At 42.4% G+C, this 22,549-nt stretch overlaps 1 protein-coding gene across 1 annotated transcript; it reads left to right on the top strand.

The window, feature by feature from the left end:
* The first annotated feature begins 18 nt into the window (after positions 1 to 18).
* On the top strand, positions 19 to 12,207 carry SLC35D3 (solute carrier family 35 member D3). The gene is made up of 2 exons (XM_060753438.2): positions 19 to 818; positions 10,717 to 12,207. The coding sequence occupies exons 1-2, from the start codon at positions 377 to 379 to the stop codon at positions 11,541 to 11,543; spliced, it is 1,269 nt and encodes a 422-aa protein (XP_060609421.1). The 5' UTR covers positions 19 to 376; the 3' UTR covers positions 11,544 to 12,207.
* The last annotated feature ends 10,342 nt before the right edge of the window (positions 12,208 to 22,549 follow it).

Below are 22,549 nucleotides of genomic sequence, written 5' to 3'. Positions count from 1 at the left end.
CCTCCCTCCCTCCCTTCTTCCAGGAACAAAGGCTCTGGACGCGGGTTCCTCCTCGGATGGTTCCCGCTTGTTAATTAAACTAATGGGAAGCTCCTCGTCCTGCGGGTCCGCCTGCTGCGTCAGCATCGCCGTCGTCGCCGTCGTCGTCTCTCGTGGCATCTCCGCGCCGTCCCCTCTTGCTCGGGCCCTCCTCCTCCTCCTCCTCCCGCCGATGAGTCCCTGAGTGGGAGTGGATGGGAGGCGGGGGGATCGCGGGGGAGAAGGCTTTGCCTCTCCCTGGGCTCCGGGCTGCCGGCGAAGTTGCCTCTGCGGGACCGAGGCGGACGGAGGCGGCGGCGGGTGCGGCGGCGGGTGCGGGGCGGACGGCGGGGGCGCCATGCAGGGTCTGTGCCGGGGCCGGCGGGCGCTGGGCGTGTGGGTGGCGGTGGCGCACGGGGTCTTCTCGGGCTCGCTGAACATCCTGCTGAAGTTCCTGCTGAGCCGCTACCACTTCGCCTTCCTGACGCTGCTGCAGTGCCTGACCAGCTCCACGGCGGCGCTGAGCCTGGAGCTGCTGCGGCGGAGGGGCGCCCTGGACGTGCCGCCCTTCGGCCCCAGCCTGGCGCGCCTCTTCGCCGGCGTCACCCTCCTCTCCACGCTCCAGTCCAGCCTCACCCTCTGGTCCCTCCGCGGGCTCAGCCTCCCCATGTACGTGGTCTTCAAGCGCTGCCTGCCCCTCGTCACCCTCCTCGTCGGCGTCCTCGTCCTCAAGAACGGCGTGCCTTCCCTCGGCGTCTCCATCGCCGTCCTCATCACCACCTGCGGAGCCGCCCTCGCCGGTGAGTCCCCAGCCGGGCCGGGAAGGAGAGGAGGCGGGCCAGGGGGCAGGGGAAGCCCCCTCCCCGGGACCCTTGCCGTCCAAGTGGAGCCAGGGGAGCCTCAAAGGCCCAAGCCCCCCCCCTTCTGCATCGCAGAATTAAGGCTCCCACTTGGATCAAGGAGCCCCCGGTGGCGCAGTGGGTTAAACCGCTGAGCTGCTAAGCTTGTGGCCGAAAGGTCGCAGGTTCGAATCCGGGGAGCGGCGTGAGTTTCCGCTGTCAGCCCCAGCTTCTGCCAACCTAACAGTTCGAAAACATGCAAATTGTGAGTACATCAATAGGTACCGCTCCCGCGAGAAGGTAAGGGCGCTCCATGCAGTCATGCTGGCCACATGACCTTGGAGGTGTCTACGGACAACGCCGGCTCTTCTTCGGCTTAGAAATGGGAGGTGAGCACCCAGAGTCAGCCAGGACTGGACTTAATTTCAGGGGAAAACATTTACCTTTACTTGATTTCCATAGGGAACTGAAAGGCACCCATCCCGACAAGAGACAGACCCCTCGACCGACTCTCAATCCAACCCCCCACCCCAAATCCCCCATCCCATTCCACACCAACTTCATTTCCACGTTCTTCATAGATCTGGCCACTTCATCACACTAGAGGGGGAAAAACCCCAAATAAGGCCCCACTTGGATTTCCATAGGGAGCTCAAAGGCACCCGTCCTGACAAGAGACAGATTCCTTCCCCCCCCCCCCGACCCTCAATCCAACCTTCCAACCCCCATCCCCATCCCATCCCACACCATTAACTTCCTTTCCCCGCTCTTCATAGATTTGGGTTGCTGTGAGTTTTCCGAGCTGTGTGGCCATGTTCCAGAAGCTAGAATAATTGAGTTGGAAGAGACCTCGTGGGCTATCCAGTCCAACCCAGTCCAAGAACCAGGAAAATCTTATTCAAAGCACCCCAAACAGATGGCCATCCAGCCTCTGTTTAAAAGCCTCCAAGAAGGAGCCTCCATCACACTGGGGGGCAGAGAGTTCCACTTCTGGACTAGCTCTCACAGTCAGGAAGTTCTTCCTAATGTTCAGGTAGAATCTCCTTTATTGTAGTTTGAAGCCATTGTTCCTCGTCCTAGTCTCCAGGCCAGCAGAAAACAAGCTTGCTCCCTCCTCCCTATGACTTCCCCTCACATATTACACTGCCCTCATGATGTCTCCTCTCAGCCTTCTCTTCTTCTCTTCCCTTGATCATTTTAGTCACCCTCCTCTGGACACATTCCAGCTTATCAACATTTCCATTCAATTGTGGTTCCCAGAATTGGACACAGTATTCCTGGTGTGTTCTGACCAAAACAGAATAGAGGAGTAGCATGACTTCCCTGGATCTAGACTCTAGACTCCTATTTATGCAGCCCAAAATCCCATTGGCTTTTTTTGCACTACTCTCCTGAGGTTTCCCACACATCAGTGGCAGGCATCCTCAGAGGTCGTGAGGTATATTGGAAACTAAGCAAGGGAGGTTTCTATATCAGTGCCAGCTAACACCTCCCAGCAAAGGATTCCCCCAGGCAGGAATCAGCCAGGCCTTGGAGCTGCAAGACTTTGCAATGCCAACCAAGGTGATTAATTGCAACATTCACACTTTCTTCCAGCAGGCAAGAGTTCTTTCTCCCACCCTGGACCTTCCATAGATATAGATAGATAGATATAAACCTTACTTGCATGCAATAGATGTAGGTGAAAGTTCAGGAGATAATGCTTCCGGAACATGACCATACAGCCCGGAAAACTCACAGCAACCCAGTGATTTTGGCCATGAAAACCTTCAATAACACATCTTCATAGATCATTCCATCCCAATGCTCTTTCCTCTGGCACAGTGTCACCTTTCCATCCTTGCAGTCTAATAATCCTTTCATTATACACCCCCCTCCCAGCCCAATATTATCCTGTACCTTCCTGCAAATGCCCATTCAATTGTCTCCATGTCACCCACACACACACACACACATAATAGAGAATGTAGGCAGTTTGGCACCACTTTGATGATTTCCATGGGGAGCCGGGTTACAACATCACTAAAAACACATAATCATCTAAAACATTCTATCAAGTACATATATTAAAACATAGTTCTGCAAAATACATATTAAAATACACAAATACACTGAAGAATGAATGCAGCTTGGCACCACTTCTCAATGGCTCAATGCTATGGAATCCCAGAAGTTGTAGTTTTACAAGGATCTTAGCCTTTTCTATCAAAGAGGGAAGAGCCACAGCACCCATCATTCTGCAGCAATGAGCCATGGTAGTTCAACATTCATGCTAAACTGTAGATGCCTCCCAAAAAGGTGGTGGCCAGGAGGGGCGGTGGCAGTGAATTGCTGATGCATCTCCCCTGCAGATTTGATACACTTTGAGACCACTTTAACTGCTCTGGCACAATGCGATGAAATCCTTAACCTTCTCTGGCAAAGAGTGCTAGTGCCCTACCAAACTACAGCTCCCATCATACATGGCAGTACAAGTGGTCCCAAACTGTACCCATTCTATAGTGTAGGAGCACTCATGCATTGCATTCGCATAGGATGATAGAAACTGTTGGATTCATAGAGGGGTTTTTTTTTTGTGTCAGGAGTGACTTGAGAAACTGCAAGTCGCTTCCGGTGTGAGAGAGTTGGCAGTCTGCAAGGACATTGCCCAGTGGATGTTTTGATGTTTTACCATCCTTATAGGAGGCTTCTCTCATGTCCCCGCATGGGGAGCTGGAGCTGACAGAGGGAGCTCATCTGCATTCTCCCTGGATTCGAACCTGTGACCTGTCAGTCTTCAGTCCTGCCAGTACAAGGGTTTAACCCATTGTGCCATCGCATAGAGTCATAAAGTAGGAATAGAGTCCAAGGGCCATCCAGTCAGACCCTGACACCTTGCAGGAACCCATAATCAAAGCACTCCCGACAGATGGCCGTCCAACCTCAGTTTACAAATGTCTTCCTCCCCTTTCTCTTCTACTTCAACAGCCCACCCTCCTCTGGTCAGCCACCGGCCAGCCCAGCATCCCCATCTCTCTCCTATCCAGCTTCTCCTGGCATTTCCCGCAGCTCCCTTCCCCTTTGGACTCTGACACTGTTCCTGTTTCAGATCCTCCAGTCTCCCTCACCTCCTCCTTATTGCATCTCGGATGACCTCTAGAGTTGGAATTAACACATATGATTTCTCACCACCCTCGACACCTTGCCATTTTTTCCAGACCATCAACTTCTTTTCCCCGCTTTTTACGCTATGCTCTTCCCCGTGACAGTGTCACCTTTCAATCCTTGCAGTCAATCCTTTCATTATACTTTTCTGCACAGTGTTCTGTACCTTCCTGTAAATGTCAAATTCCACTTCCTCAGCCACAGTCACCATGTTGCTCACTTCACAGCTTACCTTCCCTCAAAAGATTAATGGTTTCTCTCCAGGTCTAGTATTTCTTATCCAGAATTCCAAAATTTGAAATACTCTAAATACAAAATTGTGCACCTGGGTGACCGAGATAAGGGCATCTTTGATGGTTCAAGGTCCACAAACTTAGTTTCATGCACACAATTATTAAAAATATTGCTTACAGTTACCTTCAGGCTATCATGATAAGGCAGGCTTGGGAAAACTCTGGCCCACCCGGTGTTTTGGACTTCAACTCCCACCATTCCTAACAGCCTCGGGCCCCTTCCTTTCCCTCCTGAGCTGCTTAAGCTTAAGCGGCTGGGGGGGGGGGGAGGAAGGGGCCCGAGGCTGTTGGGAATGGTGGGAGTTGAAGTCCAAAACACTTGGAGGGGTGGAGTTTGCCCAAGCCTGATCTAACCTCACTGACTTATTATCTTGCCTCTATTTCCTACCAATCTTCCTTCAAGATGCAGACATATATTTAGAAATATTACCTGCTCTGACCAGTAGTTGTGTCAGGGATAAATAGACGTCTTTATATCAATGTACAGATCTTTTGTGTGCCTTCTCTGCAAGTTATCTTGGTGTGTAAATTGTCTCTTTATAAGTAAAAAAGGGATATTCTTAATCCCAATACAGCCTCTCTCTCTTTTACTAAAATGCATATCAATTCATTGCAGTCTATTTAGGCGGAACTGAAATGGAAAAAGATTCTAAATTCTCCCCAGTGTTCGTATTCTGCGCAGAAACCATCATTCAGCATTTGAAACACATATAATCATACTTTCCCTGCTCCTAATCAAATAGATGGCCCCTTGGGGAACAGGAGCATTTATACACACAAGTATCTTTTAAAAGTGCATCTGCAGAGCAATATATCTATACATTCCCATGCGTTCACGATGCGACAGTATATATGGATTGTGAATAGATGTGATTTCTCTCTCTCTCGGAGGTTATCACTGTGTTGAAAAAACTGCTTTGCCTGAAGTGGCCCAGCTGGTTATTCCCAATTCCCCTTTTCCCTCCAACCCTATGCAGCTGCCTGGCTTCTCAGTCACATATTAGCTGTTGCCAAGAATAAGAAAAACTCCTGTGAAAATCCACATTATGGATCTACCAGGCAGTGTCGCTGTCTCTATAATTAAAGTCTATTATAAGCATTTTAATAGTTGAGGAATAAAAAAAAAAGTGGATTGCCAAAGTTTATCCATCCATTCATGGTTGTATGTTTTGGAATAAAAACTAAGTTTGGATGATCATGTTCATTCCTTATTTACATCTATGTAGATCTAGGTAGTTAGGTTGGGATGGATCTGGCTGAGTAAAGTGACCGAATTATCTCAAGAATTGGGACAAAGACAAAACAATTAACCAGCACTTACTTTTCTATTCAGTTATTTTTGTACAAAGGTGCAAAAGGAGACGATATATTTTCTAGTGGGAATACTTAGGTTGGAAGATGCTTCCTGCTGCAGTCATTGCTAAAAGAAATATATATTTGAAAGCAATGGGGAGCTTGGGTTTTGTATCAATCCTCCCCTCTTATCTATATTGTGGCACTGTTGTTTTTCTCTCTTTTTATGAGCGAGTACTCTCATAAAAGGTGGACTTTTCACTAATGTTTGTTTTCATGGAAGTGTCTATTTTTGACAGCTATCACAGTTAAGTCACTCATCTGTTTTGACTGATCTGTTTGTATCATTTCGATCACCTAGGCTGTGTTGAGGTGAAACAGTAAGAACCTTTTTCCTTTCTGCCATATTGGTGCTGGCCCTGATTCACCAATAGCATAAAGAATTGTACAAAGTAAGGATTGAGTGTTCTTACCACAGGAGCAAAATCCCCTCTCTCATCTTTGTATCAGCCTAAGAGGAGCCATGGCCTGTTTAGTCCATACTCAACCGAGGTCCTTGAGAAACCCAATAAGTGAAGCATTAGAACGGTGGTTCACAACCCGTGGTCGGTGGACCACCAGTGGTCTTCAAGAACAAAAATATGGTCCACGGCCTCATCATTACTACAACATTGCCTCAAAACCACCCAGCAACAAGAGTGATTGGTCTCATAAAACCTTCTTATAGTGCTGAGGCAACAGGGATGTCATGAGGGGAGAGGCTGATTACCCACAAAAGATTAGTATTGTTATATCAGCTCTAGAATGTTAAATATGTTTTTTTTTGTGGGTGAGCATGGTGACTACTGGACGGCATATGTTCAGTATCAGAAACTAGAACTGATGTGGTCTATCCAATGCCATTTTCTGAATCAACCTATCTGAATCAACCAATCTGAATCTAAAATTGACCAAAAATTGATTCGTAACCCTTTTGGTACTAATGTTGGAGAGTGGTCCCTGGTCAAAGTGGTCCCTGGTCAAAAAAGGTTGGGAACCACTGCATTAAAACAACCATGTCCTACCATTCATGTCACCATCAACTGATCTAGTACACTGTCTTTGATGCTGCCTTCAATGTGTAATGATTTTGTGTAGCATTCATCAATAGCCTTATGCTCAATGAATCTGATCCCTTTTTAAAGCTGGCAGCACTAAATCTTTTGGCACTGAATTCTATGGTGTAACTGTGTAGTTCTGCCTTTTATCTCTCTTCTGCCCCCCCCCCCCCCACTCACCTCTTCAGCTTCAGTGGATTATGACTGGTTCCAGTATGATGAGACAGGGAGACAGACTTCTTTCTATTCATTTGCCCCATAATATGCACACATTTGCTTATGTCAAGTCAACAGAGTGTACGATTCATTAGAAGAGATCCAGAACATCTTCTGGTGTGTGGACAATTTCATTATTAAGGGAAGTTTTGTCTACATGAGTGCACTTAACATTTTCTTGTCTTCTGTTTCTCATTTTTTTTTAAAAAAAATGGTTGCAAACATGCTCAGGGCACTGGGAACAGTGAAATGTATGGCTCATCACATGCGTCTATTATAATGCTACAAGATACACATTTATCTGCCACAGTCGCATTAGGAAAATGTCTACAGACCTTTCACAAGGCTGCTGCAAACATTGGAAAAACTCTTTTGCCCATTATGAAATAAAACAAATACATGTAAAGCATGCAAAACTCATTCTGTCATGGTGCCTCAAAGTAAACTATTGTCAATCCAAACACAGTTAGTCCTTTTGTCTCTGCTCCTACTATCCCCTGTAAAAGCTAGCTGATCTTTTCCCTGCACAATGAACTGTCCAGCTGTGTGGATTCATGCTCTTACTATTTAAAATAGTGCAGGTATCAGTGTAACATGAAACAGACAATAAGTGGTCTGCAGGTGCTTGCTGGCTATAAAATAATGTGACTGAAGACAGACTAGGAAAAGATTCCTATGAAATTTTGTATTCAAGACAGATGTATTCAAGATAGATGGACCCAGTTCAAAGTGTTATTTCTTGATATTGCTCCAGTTGTTTTGCACTTATATTGATAGCTGTGGGGGAAGTAAAAGAGAGCCAGTGTGATGTAGTGGTTTGAGTGCTGCATGTAGGACCTCATCATACTTCCAAATACAAGTGTCTTAGGACGCATTGAGCCTTCTTCAGGAATGCAGCTCCATGTCTGTCACATGACATCGTCTGACTTCCAGCAGAGGCCCCACCCCCAACCAGGCTGGAAGCATCCTTGGACACTTCTACCCAAACATGGGAGCCCTCCCATGTTGTGCTGGCTCCAGTGGAACCAGTAAGTTTCTGCTCTGTTTGGGCAACATTTCCCGTGTGATGGGGAAGGCATCGCGTACTGGAGCAGCACATTGGCTGAAGGAATTGTCCCATGTGCCTGCTGTTTTGCCACACTTGCTGGTGAAATGGCACTGGGGTGAGGGCTTTCCTGTGTGATAAGGTCATACGAGATAGTACAAATGCTCACTCAGCTGAGGAAATCCACACCCTTTCTTTTTAAGAAGAGGGAATGACAAACCTTATCTGAACAATTTTGCCAAGAAAACCCCAGGACAGGGTCACCATAAATCAGTGTCAGTTTGAAAGAACATGGAAACAACAGGAACAATTATCTTTCAGAACTCAACTCGCATTGCCTCTGAAATGCCTTCCTTGGAGAGGGTTCCTGTGTCCTTTTCTTCTCAAATCGATGACACCGTTCAGGTCACTTGGTTCCATTATTTTGATTCTATTCTCCAGTCAATGGACGAAGTTTACCTACCTGTCTACTTCCTTCTTTCCCTATGCAGAAGTTCAAGGCTATGCAGTTATGTAGAAGCCATCTGTGTTCTTTATTTTGATTTATAGCTCGCCCCTCAAATCCATTAAATTTGAGGGTTTAAAAAAGCAGTGTGTTTTCTGTACTATCTTAAAGCATAAGCAAGGTGAAAATGTTATAATTTGTTTTAAACCGACAATCCTCTTTTTTCCAGACCTCGATACCTGCTGCAGTGATGGTTAAAGGTTTCAGTACAAATTACTGAATGGGATTCAAACTGAGAACCCTTAAAATTTCACAAATCTATTCAACAAATAAAGGATATTCTAATTTAATTTACTTGCGACAAGTATGGTTTAGATTATAAACTAGATTCTGAAAAACTACAGGATTCATGCTGGGGTCTTAAATCAGCAAAATTGCATGAACTCTTTAATTCTAGTCAATTTGTTCAGTATAACATATAAAAGATAATTTGGTATAAAAAAGACTGGCAGATGAAGTTCCAATATAATTTAATACATTTTTGGGAATGATGCATCTAAGGAAGGATACCATAAAGACTAATATAGACTGCCACTGAATGCAGTCGTTTCAACTGCACACACACACACATACACACACCCCTATATCCACAGTCAGTGGTACAGTTCAGTACAGATTATTTGAATTGAATCCAATCCATTGTGCTTTGGGGGTGTATAGAATGCTAGCTTATTACAGAAATCCCACTACAATTGTTCGTTTTGCTTTCTTCTTTAGCATGGAATTACTTGCATTTATTACCATATGCATTCCCAGTTCATTAAGTGATCAGCACTACTTAACTGAGACTGCCCTGAATTTGGATGCAGAGTCAAGACCAATATTGTTTGGATTGTTGGCAATACCAATTGACAAGGATGATCCAAACCATCCTGCTTTGTGAACCACAGTCAAGGTGTACTCGCAACCAACCAAATGATTTCAGCCTATGAGGTGTAAGATACAACATATAGTATGACCCCTTTATCAACTGATTTGATAATCCAGTTTCACTTACTCATACTCCAAACATATTTCCCCCCAAAATGGTTGTGGGCCTCTCTAGGTCTTCCAGTGCAATTCTATGGTATGTTTCTGGCTCAAGTATAGTCAAAATTTAGGTTTCAGTATTATCCACAATTTCAGGTATTCGTGGAAGGGTGGGTGGGTCTTAGAACTTATCCACCAGGGATACATTCCCTCTCATAACATCTAAAGCCTGGTGCCTGAAGTGGACACTGACTAATGGTAGGCCAAGTAGTGGCCAAACTTGTTTTATTTGAAGATGTTCATACAGAGCATCAGACTGAAGGGTGCCAGAGAGGGGCACTCACTCCAAGCCATATTGAAATGACATAGAGTTTTCCATCACTTTTGAACATGCCTTTTGCATTAGAGGTTAGGTCAGTAGTTCCCAATCGGTTTTTGAGCAGAGGCCACTTGATCAGGGACCACTTAAACAGGGACCACTTGGACAGAGACCACTTTGACCACAGACCACTCTTCAGTATTAATATCAAAAGGGTTACAAATCAGTTTTTGGTCAACTTTAGATTCAGTTTTGTTATTTGAGGTGCTGATTCAGAAAATTGCATTGGATAAACCACATCAGCTCTAGTTTCTGATACAAAACATATGCCATCCAGTAGTTGCCATCTGCATGGCCACAAAAACACATTTAACAATCTAGAGCTGATGTGGTAGTAGTAATCTTTAGTAAGTAATCATCCTCTCCCCTCCTGACATCTTCGTTACCTTGGCAATATAAGAGGGTTTCATGATACCAGTTGCTTGCATTGCTGTGTGGTTTCAAGGCAATGGTGTAGTAATGGTGAAGCCATGGAACATATTTTCGTTCTTAAAGACCACTGGTGGTTCATAGACCATAGGTTGGGAACCACTGGTTCAGGCACAGGAGTATAAATGTGGATGGATCAATATATCTAATTCAGAATCCTCTTGAACAAGAGACAGGCCATATGTCTCTGGATTTGGATATACACAAACAAAGCAAATTGGTGTGAATTATGACTGTTCATTGTTGTTTGTCCCAATTTCCCTTTAGCTGATAGCAGATCTTGTGTATATATAAAAATCTTTTTCAATAGAGAATGCTGGCTGAGGGAGTCTGGGAATTGTAGTGTAAAAAAAGCAATTTTCCAGGCTCTGCCTGACAACCCTGATAAACCTGTCCTCTGTGAATTTAGCTTAATTGTGTTTGTGTGATCTCAAAACATAGAACAGTGTGTAAGTGCTTGTTTCTTTCTCTTTCTTTCCCAATTGGCAGGTGCAGGTGACCTGACTGGGGATCCACTTGGGTACGTGACTGGAGTGCTGGCCGTGTTGGTGCATGCAGCATATTTGGTACTCATCCAAAAGACGAGTGCAGACAGTGACTATGGACCTTTGACAGCCCAGTATGTCATCGCTGTGTCAGCCACCCCTTTCCTCATCATCTTCTCCTTTGCCAGCATGGATGCCATCAACGTTTGGTCCTTCCCAGGATGGAAAGATCCTCTCATGACATGTATCTTCATTGCATGTGTTTTTATTGGCTGTGCCATGAATTTCACTACACTTCACTGCACTTATATCAACTCAGCAGTCACTACTAGTTTTGTTGGGGTAGTGAAGAGCATTGCGACCATTACCGTTGGGATGGTGGCCTTCAATGATGTTGAGCCCACAAAACTGTTCATAGCAGGGGTGGTGGTAAATACTGTGGGGTCTGTCATTTATTGTGTGGTCAAGTATATTGAAACAAGAAAGCAAAGTAATTATGAAGATCTGGAGAAGGAAATTAGGCAGGAGGAAAAGAAAGAATGTGATGGAGATCAGCCACCCTTCATAATGGAGGAGATATCCAATGAGACAGAGCCAGGAGATACAATGATAGAGGAGGCAGTAGGTGAAAGCAACCAGCAAAGCACAGAAGAGGTGGACAGCATTATGAGAGAAGCAAATACACCCAAGATCTCTGAAGAGGGAAGCTCTGAAGGACTTAGCAAAAGCTCATTAAAAGATGCTTACCTTGGAGTATGGAGGCTGGTCCGAGGAGCAAATTATATGAAGAAAGATTATTTAGTAGAGAATGAAGAATTACCAAGTCCTTGAAGAATAATTTCTTTGTAAATCATAATCAAGGATACATATATATATATATTTTATTCCTTGTGGTGGGAGTACAAATGGACAGATGCTCTCATATGTTCACAGACACATTGTAATTGTTTATTAAGGATATTTTACCTCATTCTGATGGGACAAAAGCATTATGTTCATGCTTAGTTTCTGTGCAAGTCTGTTTTCCCTCCGAGTGGACTTACGGTACCTCTGACTTTCAGATCAAGATTAGGCCTGGATCAGCAAAATAGGCACATCAAACACTAAAAGGCTTGTGTTTTGTATTCACAGTCAACAGGATTAACCTAATTCATTTCTTCAGTAAGTACTCTTTGAAGTACTAGTTTAATGGCACCTGTGAGCAGAAGGTGAGAATATTTGTTCCTAATAGAATAAAAAGGGAAATAGCACTAAATTCAGTGCTGCCTGGTGCCTTTCATGTCAGTTGGGCAGTGAATCCTCACTGGCTTTTAGTCCAAAATGTGAAGACGCTATCCAGAGTGCAGATACCACCCCCTAAATAGGTCCACTCCCTTTAAAATTTGGGCCAAAACACGGAGCTCATTTTACCACTCATGTGGAACTCACAAGCTGCCACTTATTGGATTCCCTGTGGACAAGAACATTAAACAAATCAGAAAAGCAAAAAGTGTAAGTCAGCTCTCTTGTGGTTCTTACGTCTAATCTTGTGTGTGCTGTACAAGTTTCACCCATTCATGGAACAGTTGTAATAGTCAATGAGCAAAAGTTATATAAGACCCTGCTGATAATTCTGTATCATTTCAATTTCTCTGTTTGTCTTTTCTGGCAAAGATATATGTGTGTGTGTGTGTGTGTATGAGAGAGAGGGGTGGGAGTCAGTTGTATATTCTCAAGATTGCCTCAGAACATTTTCAGCTTGTAAGTGTGTTTGTGTACATGGGTATGGTAACTCATACCCATATGTATGCATACTCCTGAATTCACTATTTTCTGTAGAATTCAGGAGACATGCATTGTTATTTTTGAAAACACAAAGATACATAAGGCAGGTAGGATTATCGTAACAACAGAAGAACATAGAAAAAATCCTGCAGGATGAGACAATGGTAATCTTCTACCTTCTCACAAGGTCTGTCCTGATATGTCTGGTGACTCCATGAGCACATCCAGGAGACAACATCTCTGTTTCTGACATGAGTATCCAGTCTATGATATTTAGTGATACACAGCTTCTGAACATGAAGATTTCATACAGAACTATCTTCTATAAAGGATTGCTTCTATAAAGGATTTGTCATCTCATTGATTACCAGGGTTGATTCAACTGATCTGGCTGGCTAGGTGGGTGTCCCTTTCTCTGTTTTCCCTCCATTTGTATTCATCCTGAAGCTATGTGTTTGGTGGAAGAAGACAACAATTCCAGATAGAAGGAGTGTACCATTCTTTGGTAAAGGGTATACGATGGCTGTGCTCTCTTGCTAGAATCTTCAAACATCCACAATAAATATTTAAGTATTTAATATGCAACCTTCCCACTGCCAGTGCCACTCAAGATAACTAACTATAATTAAATACAGTTTAAAAGCAAAATATCAGTTTAAAAGGTATTTGAAACTTGATTGACAAACAACACAACAATGGCAGATAAAGTCACTAAAACCAAACCAAATAGGTACCCTTTGACAGTCTTTATGCCAAAGATTTGCTTGGAAAAGTTAAATTTTTTGGATGGCAACTCTTCAAACTCCCAAAGAAGTTGGTTTCTGGTCATGCTGGTTTGAAGATTCAGCTAGCTGAACTCTTTAAAAAAGGGCCCCTATCCCCCAGTTATGGCTCTCTAATAGATACCACTCCCTTATCCTTACCTAAATAAATAGGGGAAGGTAACTTTTGGTATGTAAAATATACATATTGTGTATTGAATGGTACTACATTTCAAATCATTGCTTTTCCTCAGGGGCTCTCTTAAGTAACCCTTTTCTCCTTGCATGCTTTCATACAGTCACCTTGCCACATTCACACAGCTTTCCAACAATTGTCTTATCACATTCATAGAACTTTAGGTGTGTGTCCCCATTTTGATATGATCAAGTTCCAACTTTTACTATCCTAAACTTTCCCACACAAATTACCAAAGTGTGTAGAAACAAGTGAGGACTATAGTTCCAGTGTGCTCCCAAGCAAGAAAAACTGTTAAAATGTGTTGGGCTTTAAAGAAATACCCTTGTTCCTGTCTCATGACCCTGCAATTAAGGAGCTTATCACATTCCCACCCCTGTGCCGTGTGGCGATCCTTCCCCCATCACACAGTGGAAGTGTTGCCCAACATGGGAGTCTTCCCATGTTGATGAGGAAACATCCTAGGATGCTTCCATGCTAGTTGTGGGTGGGGCCTCCTTCGGAAGCTGAGAGATGTTGTGTGATGGGCTGTGTGTCCATCCATCCCTAAACTGGCTGGCAAGCATCCTAGGATGCTTAAATTGGTAAGCGTGATGAGGTCCTATGTTCTGTGTGCTCTCGCATTGCTTTTCCTGTGACTATTATCTTCCTCATGTTCTTCCATCCACCATCAAACTTTTTGTGTTTTGACATTAAGCTGCTGTTATTCTTAAATTTCTTTTACACAAGTATTTTGGGGGCACTAAAAATGAAAAGCAAAATGTCTTCCTCCAAGAGCAGTTTTGCTGCTAGGAACTACAGAAATGCTTTTTCTACACAGGAGGTCCAAAAGTTGTATTTTTATTCTAACATCTCTAGGCATGACTAGAAAGAATAGTGGTTGAGTGGATTTTGTGAGCTATGTACTCCCAGGGCCAAATCAAGACATTTTGTTGTCTTGAGGCAAGGTACAAAATAGTACTCCCTCCCCATCCTATAGACAGAGGGCAGCTGAACTAGCAGTTGAAATTTATTTCAGCACTTGTAATGGCAGAGCTATCTTTCACTGAGCTCAGACTGGTCAAGTGGACAGACTGTGTGGCATGTTCAGCTCTGTGTGTCAACAGCTAAAAACAGTTAGGTGCTCAAGAGGACAGCTGGGAGACTTCCTTAGCTCTTGACACATCATTTACCTGTTGACAAAATCAGCCCTAATATCTAAGTAGTCAATCTTGCTTTGAGAAAATTTCCTTGAGATCGAAGTCTGTTGAGATGAATGAAAGATACCTCTACATAACAATTGAAACTGACTTCCAATGTGCAAATTATTAGAATTTGCCAGTGCACAAGATGTCTAAAAAAAACCCAACATAACTTAAGCGAAAAATCTGGAAAATTTACTTTTAAAGTAATTAATTCTATCGTTCCCCTGCCAGTATGGTCACTGAAAGTAATTGTAGTTTTTTTTTTAAAGAGGGGGGAATAATGCTGCTAGGGTTTGATCCAGAGTAGAAACTTCCATTCATAGGGCCATTTGCCATGTGAGATCTTGAATACCGTTTGAGTGTACTTGATGTAGTGTTCTTGATGTAGAATAGAAAGGTGAAAAAGAAAAAGAAAGGTGAAAAAGAAACACCTGTAATCCAGATGATTTTTTTTCATTGGCATGAATTTGAGAACAATCTTTTAAACTTCAGACATGAAAAGAAGATAAGGTTTCTTTTTGTGAAGTGAATTGGATGAAAACACAAGAGTTAGAGATTGTAGGCACAATCCACCACCGACCATTGAATATTGTGTCTTTCTTATTTATCTCAGTGGAATGTGTACTACATACCATTAATATACGACTGAAATGGTGTGAATGGAGGATAGAACATTTGTCCTTTGTGGGCTTGCATCACTGTAAACTGGCTTTAGAACTGTTGAACCGTGGATCATTGTGGTTGATTGTAAAAATGAATAGCCATCAAAAGGGCTTTGGGTTGTGATCTGAATACTCCTAGCCTGGTATCTTCAAGTGATTTGGGACAGTAACTCCCAAAATTCTTGCAGTGGTCTATGTTTCCTGGAATTGAAGGAAGCTGACATTGAAATAATCTGTAGGGCATCAGTTTGGTGGAGGTTTTTGTACATCATAAGTAGGTAGTACATATTTTTACACAGTTCTACCATTATGTGGATGGAAATGGTCAATGCATATAGTGGATTATGAGAGGGATTTCTTTTTGAAGTTCGAGATGTTAAATACCATGCATCCTGGTCTGTATCAACTAAATTACTCTGCTGTCTTCAGGTATGGTGGAGGATGCTGACCCATCTGCATCTTGAAAGAAGGTTTGACTACTAGTCAAATCAGTCTGGGTACATGCAATGAAAAAGGTCCATTTTGCCTTTGCCACAATAACAAAATTTCTTAAACTGGCCCTAAATCTATAGCACTTCTAGTTGAAGGAAATGCCTCCACCTTTGGTGAGTTTCTGGTAGTCACAGTAGATCAATGCCTTTCATATTCTGTTTCAAGGAACCTTGTTCTTCAAACTATCTGTTAGATCCTCATTTAGACTGATCAGTGCAATGGAAGGAGAACTTAACGATCTCATCATATGGGGCTTTTGCCCCATTCTATGATGCTTCCAGGATGGAGCCAGAATGGAGTCTGCCAGAACCCATCACATGATTCAGGGCTGCTTCCAGTGGGGCTCCATCATGACTCCATCCTGGAAGAGTTGTAGGATGGAGATCTGAGAACATGAGTGGCTACCCATGTTCTTATTACCTAAGCAGAGGACAGCATGTGAGGAAGCCGGGCAGCAATGGTTTCTCCTGTGTGATGGGGAAGGGGGCGATACGGGGTGCTTAAGGATAGTTTCCCCCACTACCCGACAGATTCCCCTGCTCTCCCCCAGCTTAAGGATCTCCATGTGATGGAAGTCATTTGAGGACAGGCCAGTCAAGAAAAAAAACCCATGTATGTCTGAGGGCCCATCCAGACAGACCCAAAAACCTGGACCTGTCTTGGTTTTTACTGAAGGTGTCCAAATGATGCCTCTGGTAAAAATGAATTTATTCTGAACAAACCAAGTTTCCCTTGAGTTCTCTTGGTGTGGAAAATGATGCACAAGAAGACAGAAGGAGAGGGTGGTGGAGGGATTTTCCTCCTCACCCCACCTATCTCTTCCTTGCACCAGAAGGACTCAAGGGCAAACTTTATGGAGGCTGTGAGTTTTAGGGGCTAAATTGAGGGCTTGGGAAGGAATGTAGCCATACCCCACAGAAAGCCCGGATTTGGGTGGGTAGGTATGGACTGGAATCAGTGGCTAAGTAGGTTATTTAAACCCACTTCAGTGCAGGTTTTAGTCCTGTATAGAAGAGCCCTCAGAGCAGATGCAAGGAATCCATGAACTCTGCTCAGAAATAACTTAAGCCCTCTTCCACTTAGTGAACAACTAAATTGTAAACAGATATTGGCCACACCATCAGTAATTGGTGAACTAACTTTCTAAGAAGATGGCTTGCACATCACTCTCAGTCTTTCCTACTCTGGACCAAATAAGCATGTTGGATGTGGTGCTGGTGAAGTGACATGAATCCCACAGGCCCAGATAGCACACAAGATGAACTCAGTATGTATCCAAGACTGTTTCCCAGAATTCTTTTCAACATGCAAGAGTTGATTAGCAAATAGCTCCGCAGAAAATCAAATTGATGTTGAAAAGATTCACTGAAGCTAGAAGGCTTGAATGGCTGGCATAACGTATCCTGTGTTAGATCATGAATCAATGATCTGACTTGATACGCTGCAGAATCATATGTACAAATGTTGGCATTGTTTTAATATGAGCTGTCTGTTTAAATACATATTTATTTTAATGAATCACAGCCCTGGAATATTAAAATAGACTCGTATATTCAATGCAGTTCAGTCAAATGGACAGCTTTCCATTGCTTTGTAATCTCTATAGGCCAATGCACATAACAGTAATTCCAAGTCACTTTTTAACCATGTTTAGTCTGCCATGGAGGGGTTTCTTGTACTAACTTGAGTTTTGACTATACAGCTCTGTTGTCTGGATGGCATACTATAATGTGCCATGGATTGCTAGCTATTTGCCTATACATTATGGTGCCTTTTTCATGTGCTTTGCAGAAAAGTCCTGGTTTGCTGCTTTTTAAAGTGGTAGTAGAAACACACAGAAATGCAAACAATGTTGGGCTTTTCAAATATGTGCTGCATAGCCATTCAAAGCTTAAAATGGTGTTTAAGATTCTCATCTTAAAAATGGGGATTTGGAAAACACCCTCCATGTTTTTGTTATTTGTTTTTAATGAAGGAGATTGTTGTAAAAAATTTTTAAAAATGCCTTGCACTGAGGCAATTTTAATTGCATAAATATAAGACTTTAATTAATCTGGAGAATGAGACATGGTAATAAAATGCATTACTTTACAGGAGTCTTATGTTTTTATTGCTACTGGGAGTGAGGAAGCGGTTGAAAATCTACCTTTACTTGTGATGCATAAGGAAGAGTGTATGTGTTTTCTGCACATGAATCATGTGCTTTTTGTAAATTTATACATCTGTGTATTTTTAAGGATGATATCCCACCCCTTGGATCCAGCAAATAAACTAGTATGTCAAGATGTAGTATGCCTTTCCATTGACTTTGTGATGTTCTAGCTCAGTGCTCAGAAGTAACTAGTTACCCACTATGAGTTAGGGTGCATCTATGCTGTAGAATTACTACAATTTGACATCAGCTTAACTACCGTGACTCAGTGCAATGGAATCATGGGAGTTGTAGTTTGACGAATCACCAGAAAAAATTAAGACCTTGTAAAACTAGCAAGAGAGGGAAAGCAGGAAGGTATGGTCACATTCCAGAATCATTCTCTCCTGATGTTTCACCCACATCTATGGCAGGCATACCATTGCATTTAATGGCCTTATAGCTTCAAAGTCTGGCTGATTGCTAAAGCTACAAGGCCATTAAATGCTAATCAAGGTGGCCACTTGCAACATTCACACTTGCCTCAAGCAGACATGAGTTCTTTCTCTCACTCTGGACATTCCACAGATATATTAAACCTTACTTGCCTAGTTTCCAACAGACCCCTCAACCTCTGAGGATCCGTCTGCCATAGATGTGGGCAAAACATCAGGAGAGAATGCTTCTGGAACATGGCCATAGACTCTGGGAAACTCACAGCAACCCAGTGATTCTGGCCATGAAAACCCTTGACAACACAATATGAGGTGTGTCGCAAAAGGGAGAGAGAGAGTTGAAGAGAGGGAGAAGAGACAGTTGTCAGTGTACAAAATTATTATTAATACATCTATTTCTTCATACCAATTACAATTTCAAGAATTACTTAAAATATCAAAAACTTCATGTATGGTAGAGGATGAATAATATGGTTCAAATGTTGGTTTATACAATTTCTTGCATTGCTGTCTTGTGTTCAGTTTTTGCTGTTGACGAAGCAAGAAAATAAATGAAGGAGAGTGTGTCTTTTTTTCACCACTGCCAGTAACACTCTAGCATTATAACCAAAAGGATATTTATTTTGGGGGAACAGAAAAGTGAAATTAAGTTATTCTTCAATAACAGCAATTGTGACTGGCGTCCTGGTGGTGAGTTGTGAAGACATGTGTTTAGTGCTTTTCACCATTAGGAAAAGAAAGGAGGGAAAGAGAAGGAAAATAAAACCCAGAATCTTACGGCACCTTCTATTTCAACATGACTTTGGTCATTGCAGAGGTCAGAATGTTCTGCCTTCCTCATGCAACAACCCAATCCCAAATGAACTCAAAGTTTGCTTGATGGCTACTCATAAACTTAGCCAAACTTAGTGACCAGTGGAGAGCAGGAGATATCTGGAAGCATCTGGCTGTGTCTTTAGTCAGATGCATGGCAATGATATTCCCTAGAGAGCCTCTGGAAAACTCCTGGAAGACCCCAGAAAACACCCTCACCATTGTGCCTCTGTCTAGGAGGACATATAGTGAGGTATTTCTCAGCCTTTACCTACTCCCCATTGCCACTACAGGCAGTCCCCTAGTTACAAACATTTGATTTACCAATGACTCACAGTTAAGAACAGAGTGAGGCAACAGGAAGTGAGAGAAATCTACTAGGGCTGGGCGGTTTCGTTTTGTTAATTCGTAATTCGTTAAAAATTCATTATTTTTTTTATAACGAAGCGATAACGAACCATTCTGGAGCAACTTAAAAACGAAACGAATTTTTTAAATTCGTTTCGTAAATGCTTCGGATTCGTTATGTATTCGTTTCGTTATTGGTTTGAGGTCGTTTCGTTATTATTTCCGCATGTCTGGGGCAAGTTTTATAGTTGTTTTTTGTTTAATTACTGGAAAAAAATTATAATATCAACAACAACAGTCAACAACAGAGGGAGAGGGAAACTTCAGAAGTTCCCCCTGTCCCATTTGGAGGTTTTTTAGCATATTGCGCAATTGCGTCCGCCATTAACGAATCGATTCGTTATTGTTTCGTATTTGTTTCGTTAATGTTTCGTAATTTTTTTAACATTTACGAAATTTCGTAAATATTGAATTTTTAAAAGAAAAATTTCGGAATTCTTTTAAATATCGAAACGCAAAAACCCCCAAAAAACGAATCGATTTTAGAAACAAATTTTTCCATTGTTACCCAGGCCTAAAATCTACCCATAGGAAGGGAAATTCATTCCTGAAAGAGTTATCATGGGCAAAAGGTATCTCCACCGAAGCTTTATCACCAAACCTTGTTTCTACAAAAACCAAATATTTCAAAATCCAATTATCACAGGGACGGAAAGTGAAGTCAAATCTCCTGAACAGGGGCATAGACAATGAAACAAACACCACAGGGATGTTAAACCCATGCTATACATATTCTTAAGCTGAATTTGTATGCAAGTTGGAACAGGCACATTTTTAAGTGTAACTCCAGACATATATCTTTATCTATAGCATCTATATCTATATTCATGTGTGTGTGTGTGTGGCTGGAGCTACACTTGAAATGTACCTGTTCCTATTTACGTACAAATTCAACTTAAGAACAAACCTACAGAACCTATCTTGTTTGTAACTTGGGGACTACCTATATATAACAGCATCAAAGAGTGGAAATGATGGGTTTGCACTGCAGTCTTTATGGGAGAAAATGGAGCGTGATTCTGTCCTTGGAAGTGTTATACTTGCTCTCTGTGACTCAGGATCTTGTGGTCCTTAGTCATAACTATTTTCTGGATTCTTGGAATTGTAGCTTGAACTTATTATTTTTTTGAAAAGTGACTTTCCGACCTCTGTTTCAGCCTATTTAGCTTGCTGGATGCATTCTTTTGGATAAGACTGGTGAGAACGTGGGTGGTTGTGCACAGCTTGTTGCACATGAATTGGAAGTGGGTGAAACGCTACTTCTTTAAATATTTAACATAATTAGTGAGGTAGCAATCAGAGGAATAAAAAACATCCCAATACCAGGAGCCATGGAAGCTTAAGAGTGTTTCCACAGGACAAAACTCTGGCATAGAGAATTTCGCGCTTCTGGGTCAATTCATGTATTCAGCAATTACCTGGCAAACACAAGTCAAGATGCCAAGCAGCAGGTGGCAGGGAGCAGATGATCTCTCTCTCTCTCTCTCTCTCTGTGTGTGTGTGTTTGAGCCTAGATGCAACTTCTTCTATCAGTCTCCTATTTCTTGCTCCTGATTTCCTTTTGCATTTGCTGTGGGATTACTGAATGCTCTTGGCATGAGACTGGCCTCAAAGCTGGCTGATCTCAACCATGTCAAAACACGCTGCTTTGTTTTTACTCTAGGCAGTAGTTTCTTGGAATAATGTTGCCCAGTTCTTTTGGCAGACAAACTGTCAATCAGGCACCATTGAGACCTTCATTTCTGTTAATAACAATGACTATAGAGCACAGTGCTTTAATGATGCGTTTCTCTCTTTAATATGTATCAAATAGTTCACATTCCCCTCTGTGAAACAAATAAGGGTTGGCCAGGCCTTCGGCAATTTAACATGTGAATATGAGATGCACGCACCGTATTCAGTGTAGTAGTTATTAGAAGAGATTGAGTGTTCCTCTAAATTCTCAATGGCTGCAGAAATGGGAAAGTGAAGAGAGAGAAATTCTTCTTTTTCCTGTCATAATAAATGAGTGGTTATGGCACACAATGGCATTTTTCAAAAATAAACATTCATTTTTGCGTCAATATGCTATTGAGCAGCACCTGCTGTAGCTCCACAAAGCTGGGCACCCAGGCACAAGAACCAGCCTTCTCATATGGCTTTGTGTTTTCAAAGGCATTTCACAAAAGGCTTATGGATGTCCATGTGTTTCTGGCTAAGTATCCTGACATTATTGGATGGGCATAATTTTGGAGAAAGATAAATGGAACAACTACAATACTTTCTCAGAGGGTGGAAAAACGGGGGCCAATCCCTCACTGGATTATGTTGGATGGTGGCTTTGGGGAGCAAAGTCTAAAAACCCTAACATTTCCAAACCCTCTCTTTTCTTGTTGTTGTTTTTAAAATATATCCCAATTGCATAGTCGGGGCATCATTCATGTCCGAATAAAGCATTCCTGTGTCCACTGAAATAATATTCTTTCTTGAAATGTGTTCAAGATCTAATTTCCTTACTCCACTCTCCCATGTTGACTCCCAGGAAACCATGTACATAAATATATTAAATGAATATAAAATGTATAAACATACTTAATATTATCATTTCACTGAAGTTTCTCTATGTTTCTATTCACTAATGGGCCTTTTTGCCCTGGCAAAGTGTGTGGAAAGCTTTCTTTAAAGGACTACAGCTCTCACAATCCCCCCACTAACATAATAATTTACATCCTGAAAATTATAGTCCAAATACAATCAGTCCCCGAGATACAATCACCTGATTTACAAATGACTCATAGTTAAGAATTGATTTTTAAAATTGTGTCAGAAGTGACTTGAGAATATACTGCAAGTTGCTTCTGGTGTGAGAGAATTGGCTATCTGCAAGGATGTTGCCCAGGGGACGCCCGGATGTGTTACCATCCTGTAGGTGGCTTATATCCCCACACAGGAAGCTGGGGCTCACAGACGGGAGCTCACCCCATCTCATGGA

Source organism: Anolis sagrei, chromosome 1 (assembly GCF_037176765.1).
Source record: "Anolis sagrei isolate rAnoSag1 chromosome 1, rAnoSag1.mat, whole genome shotgun sequence".
Lineage (NCBI taxonomy): Eukaryota > Metazoa > Chordata > Lepidosauria > Squamata > Dactyloidae > Anolis > Anolis sagrei.
The sequence above is the reverse complement of the archived record's forward strand: the minus strand, read 5'-3'. Positions and strand labels throughout refer to the sequence as shown.

Excerpts from the sequence above, each read along its gene's own strand:
- SLC35D3 (XM_060753438.2), top strand. The coding sequence starts at position 377 with ATGCAGGGTCTGTGCCGGGGCCGGCGGGCGCTGGGCGTGTGGGTGGCG. Across the intron at positions 819-10,716 it reads CTGCGGAGCCGCCCTCGCCG|GTGCAGGTGACCTGACTGGG; the intron begins GTGAGTCCCCAG and ends CCCAATTGGCAG.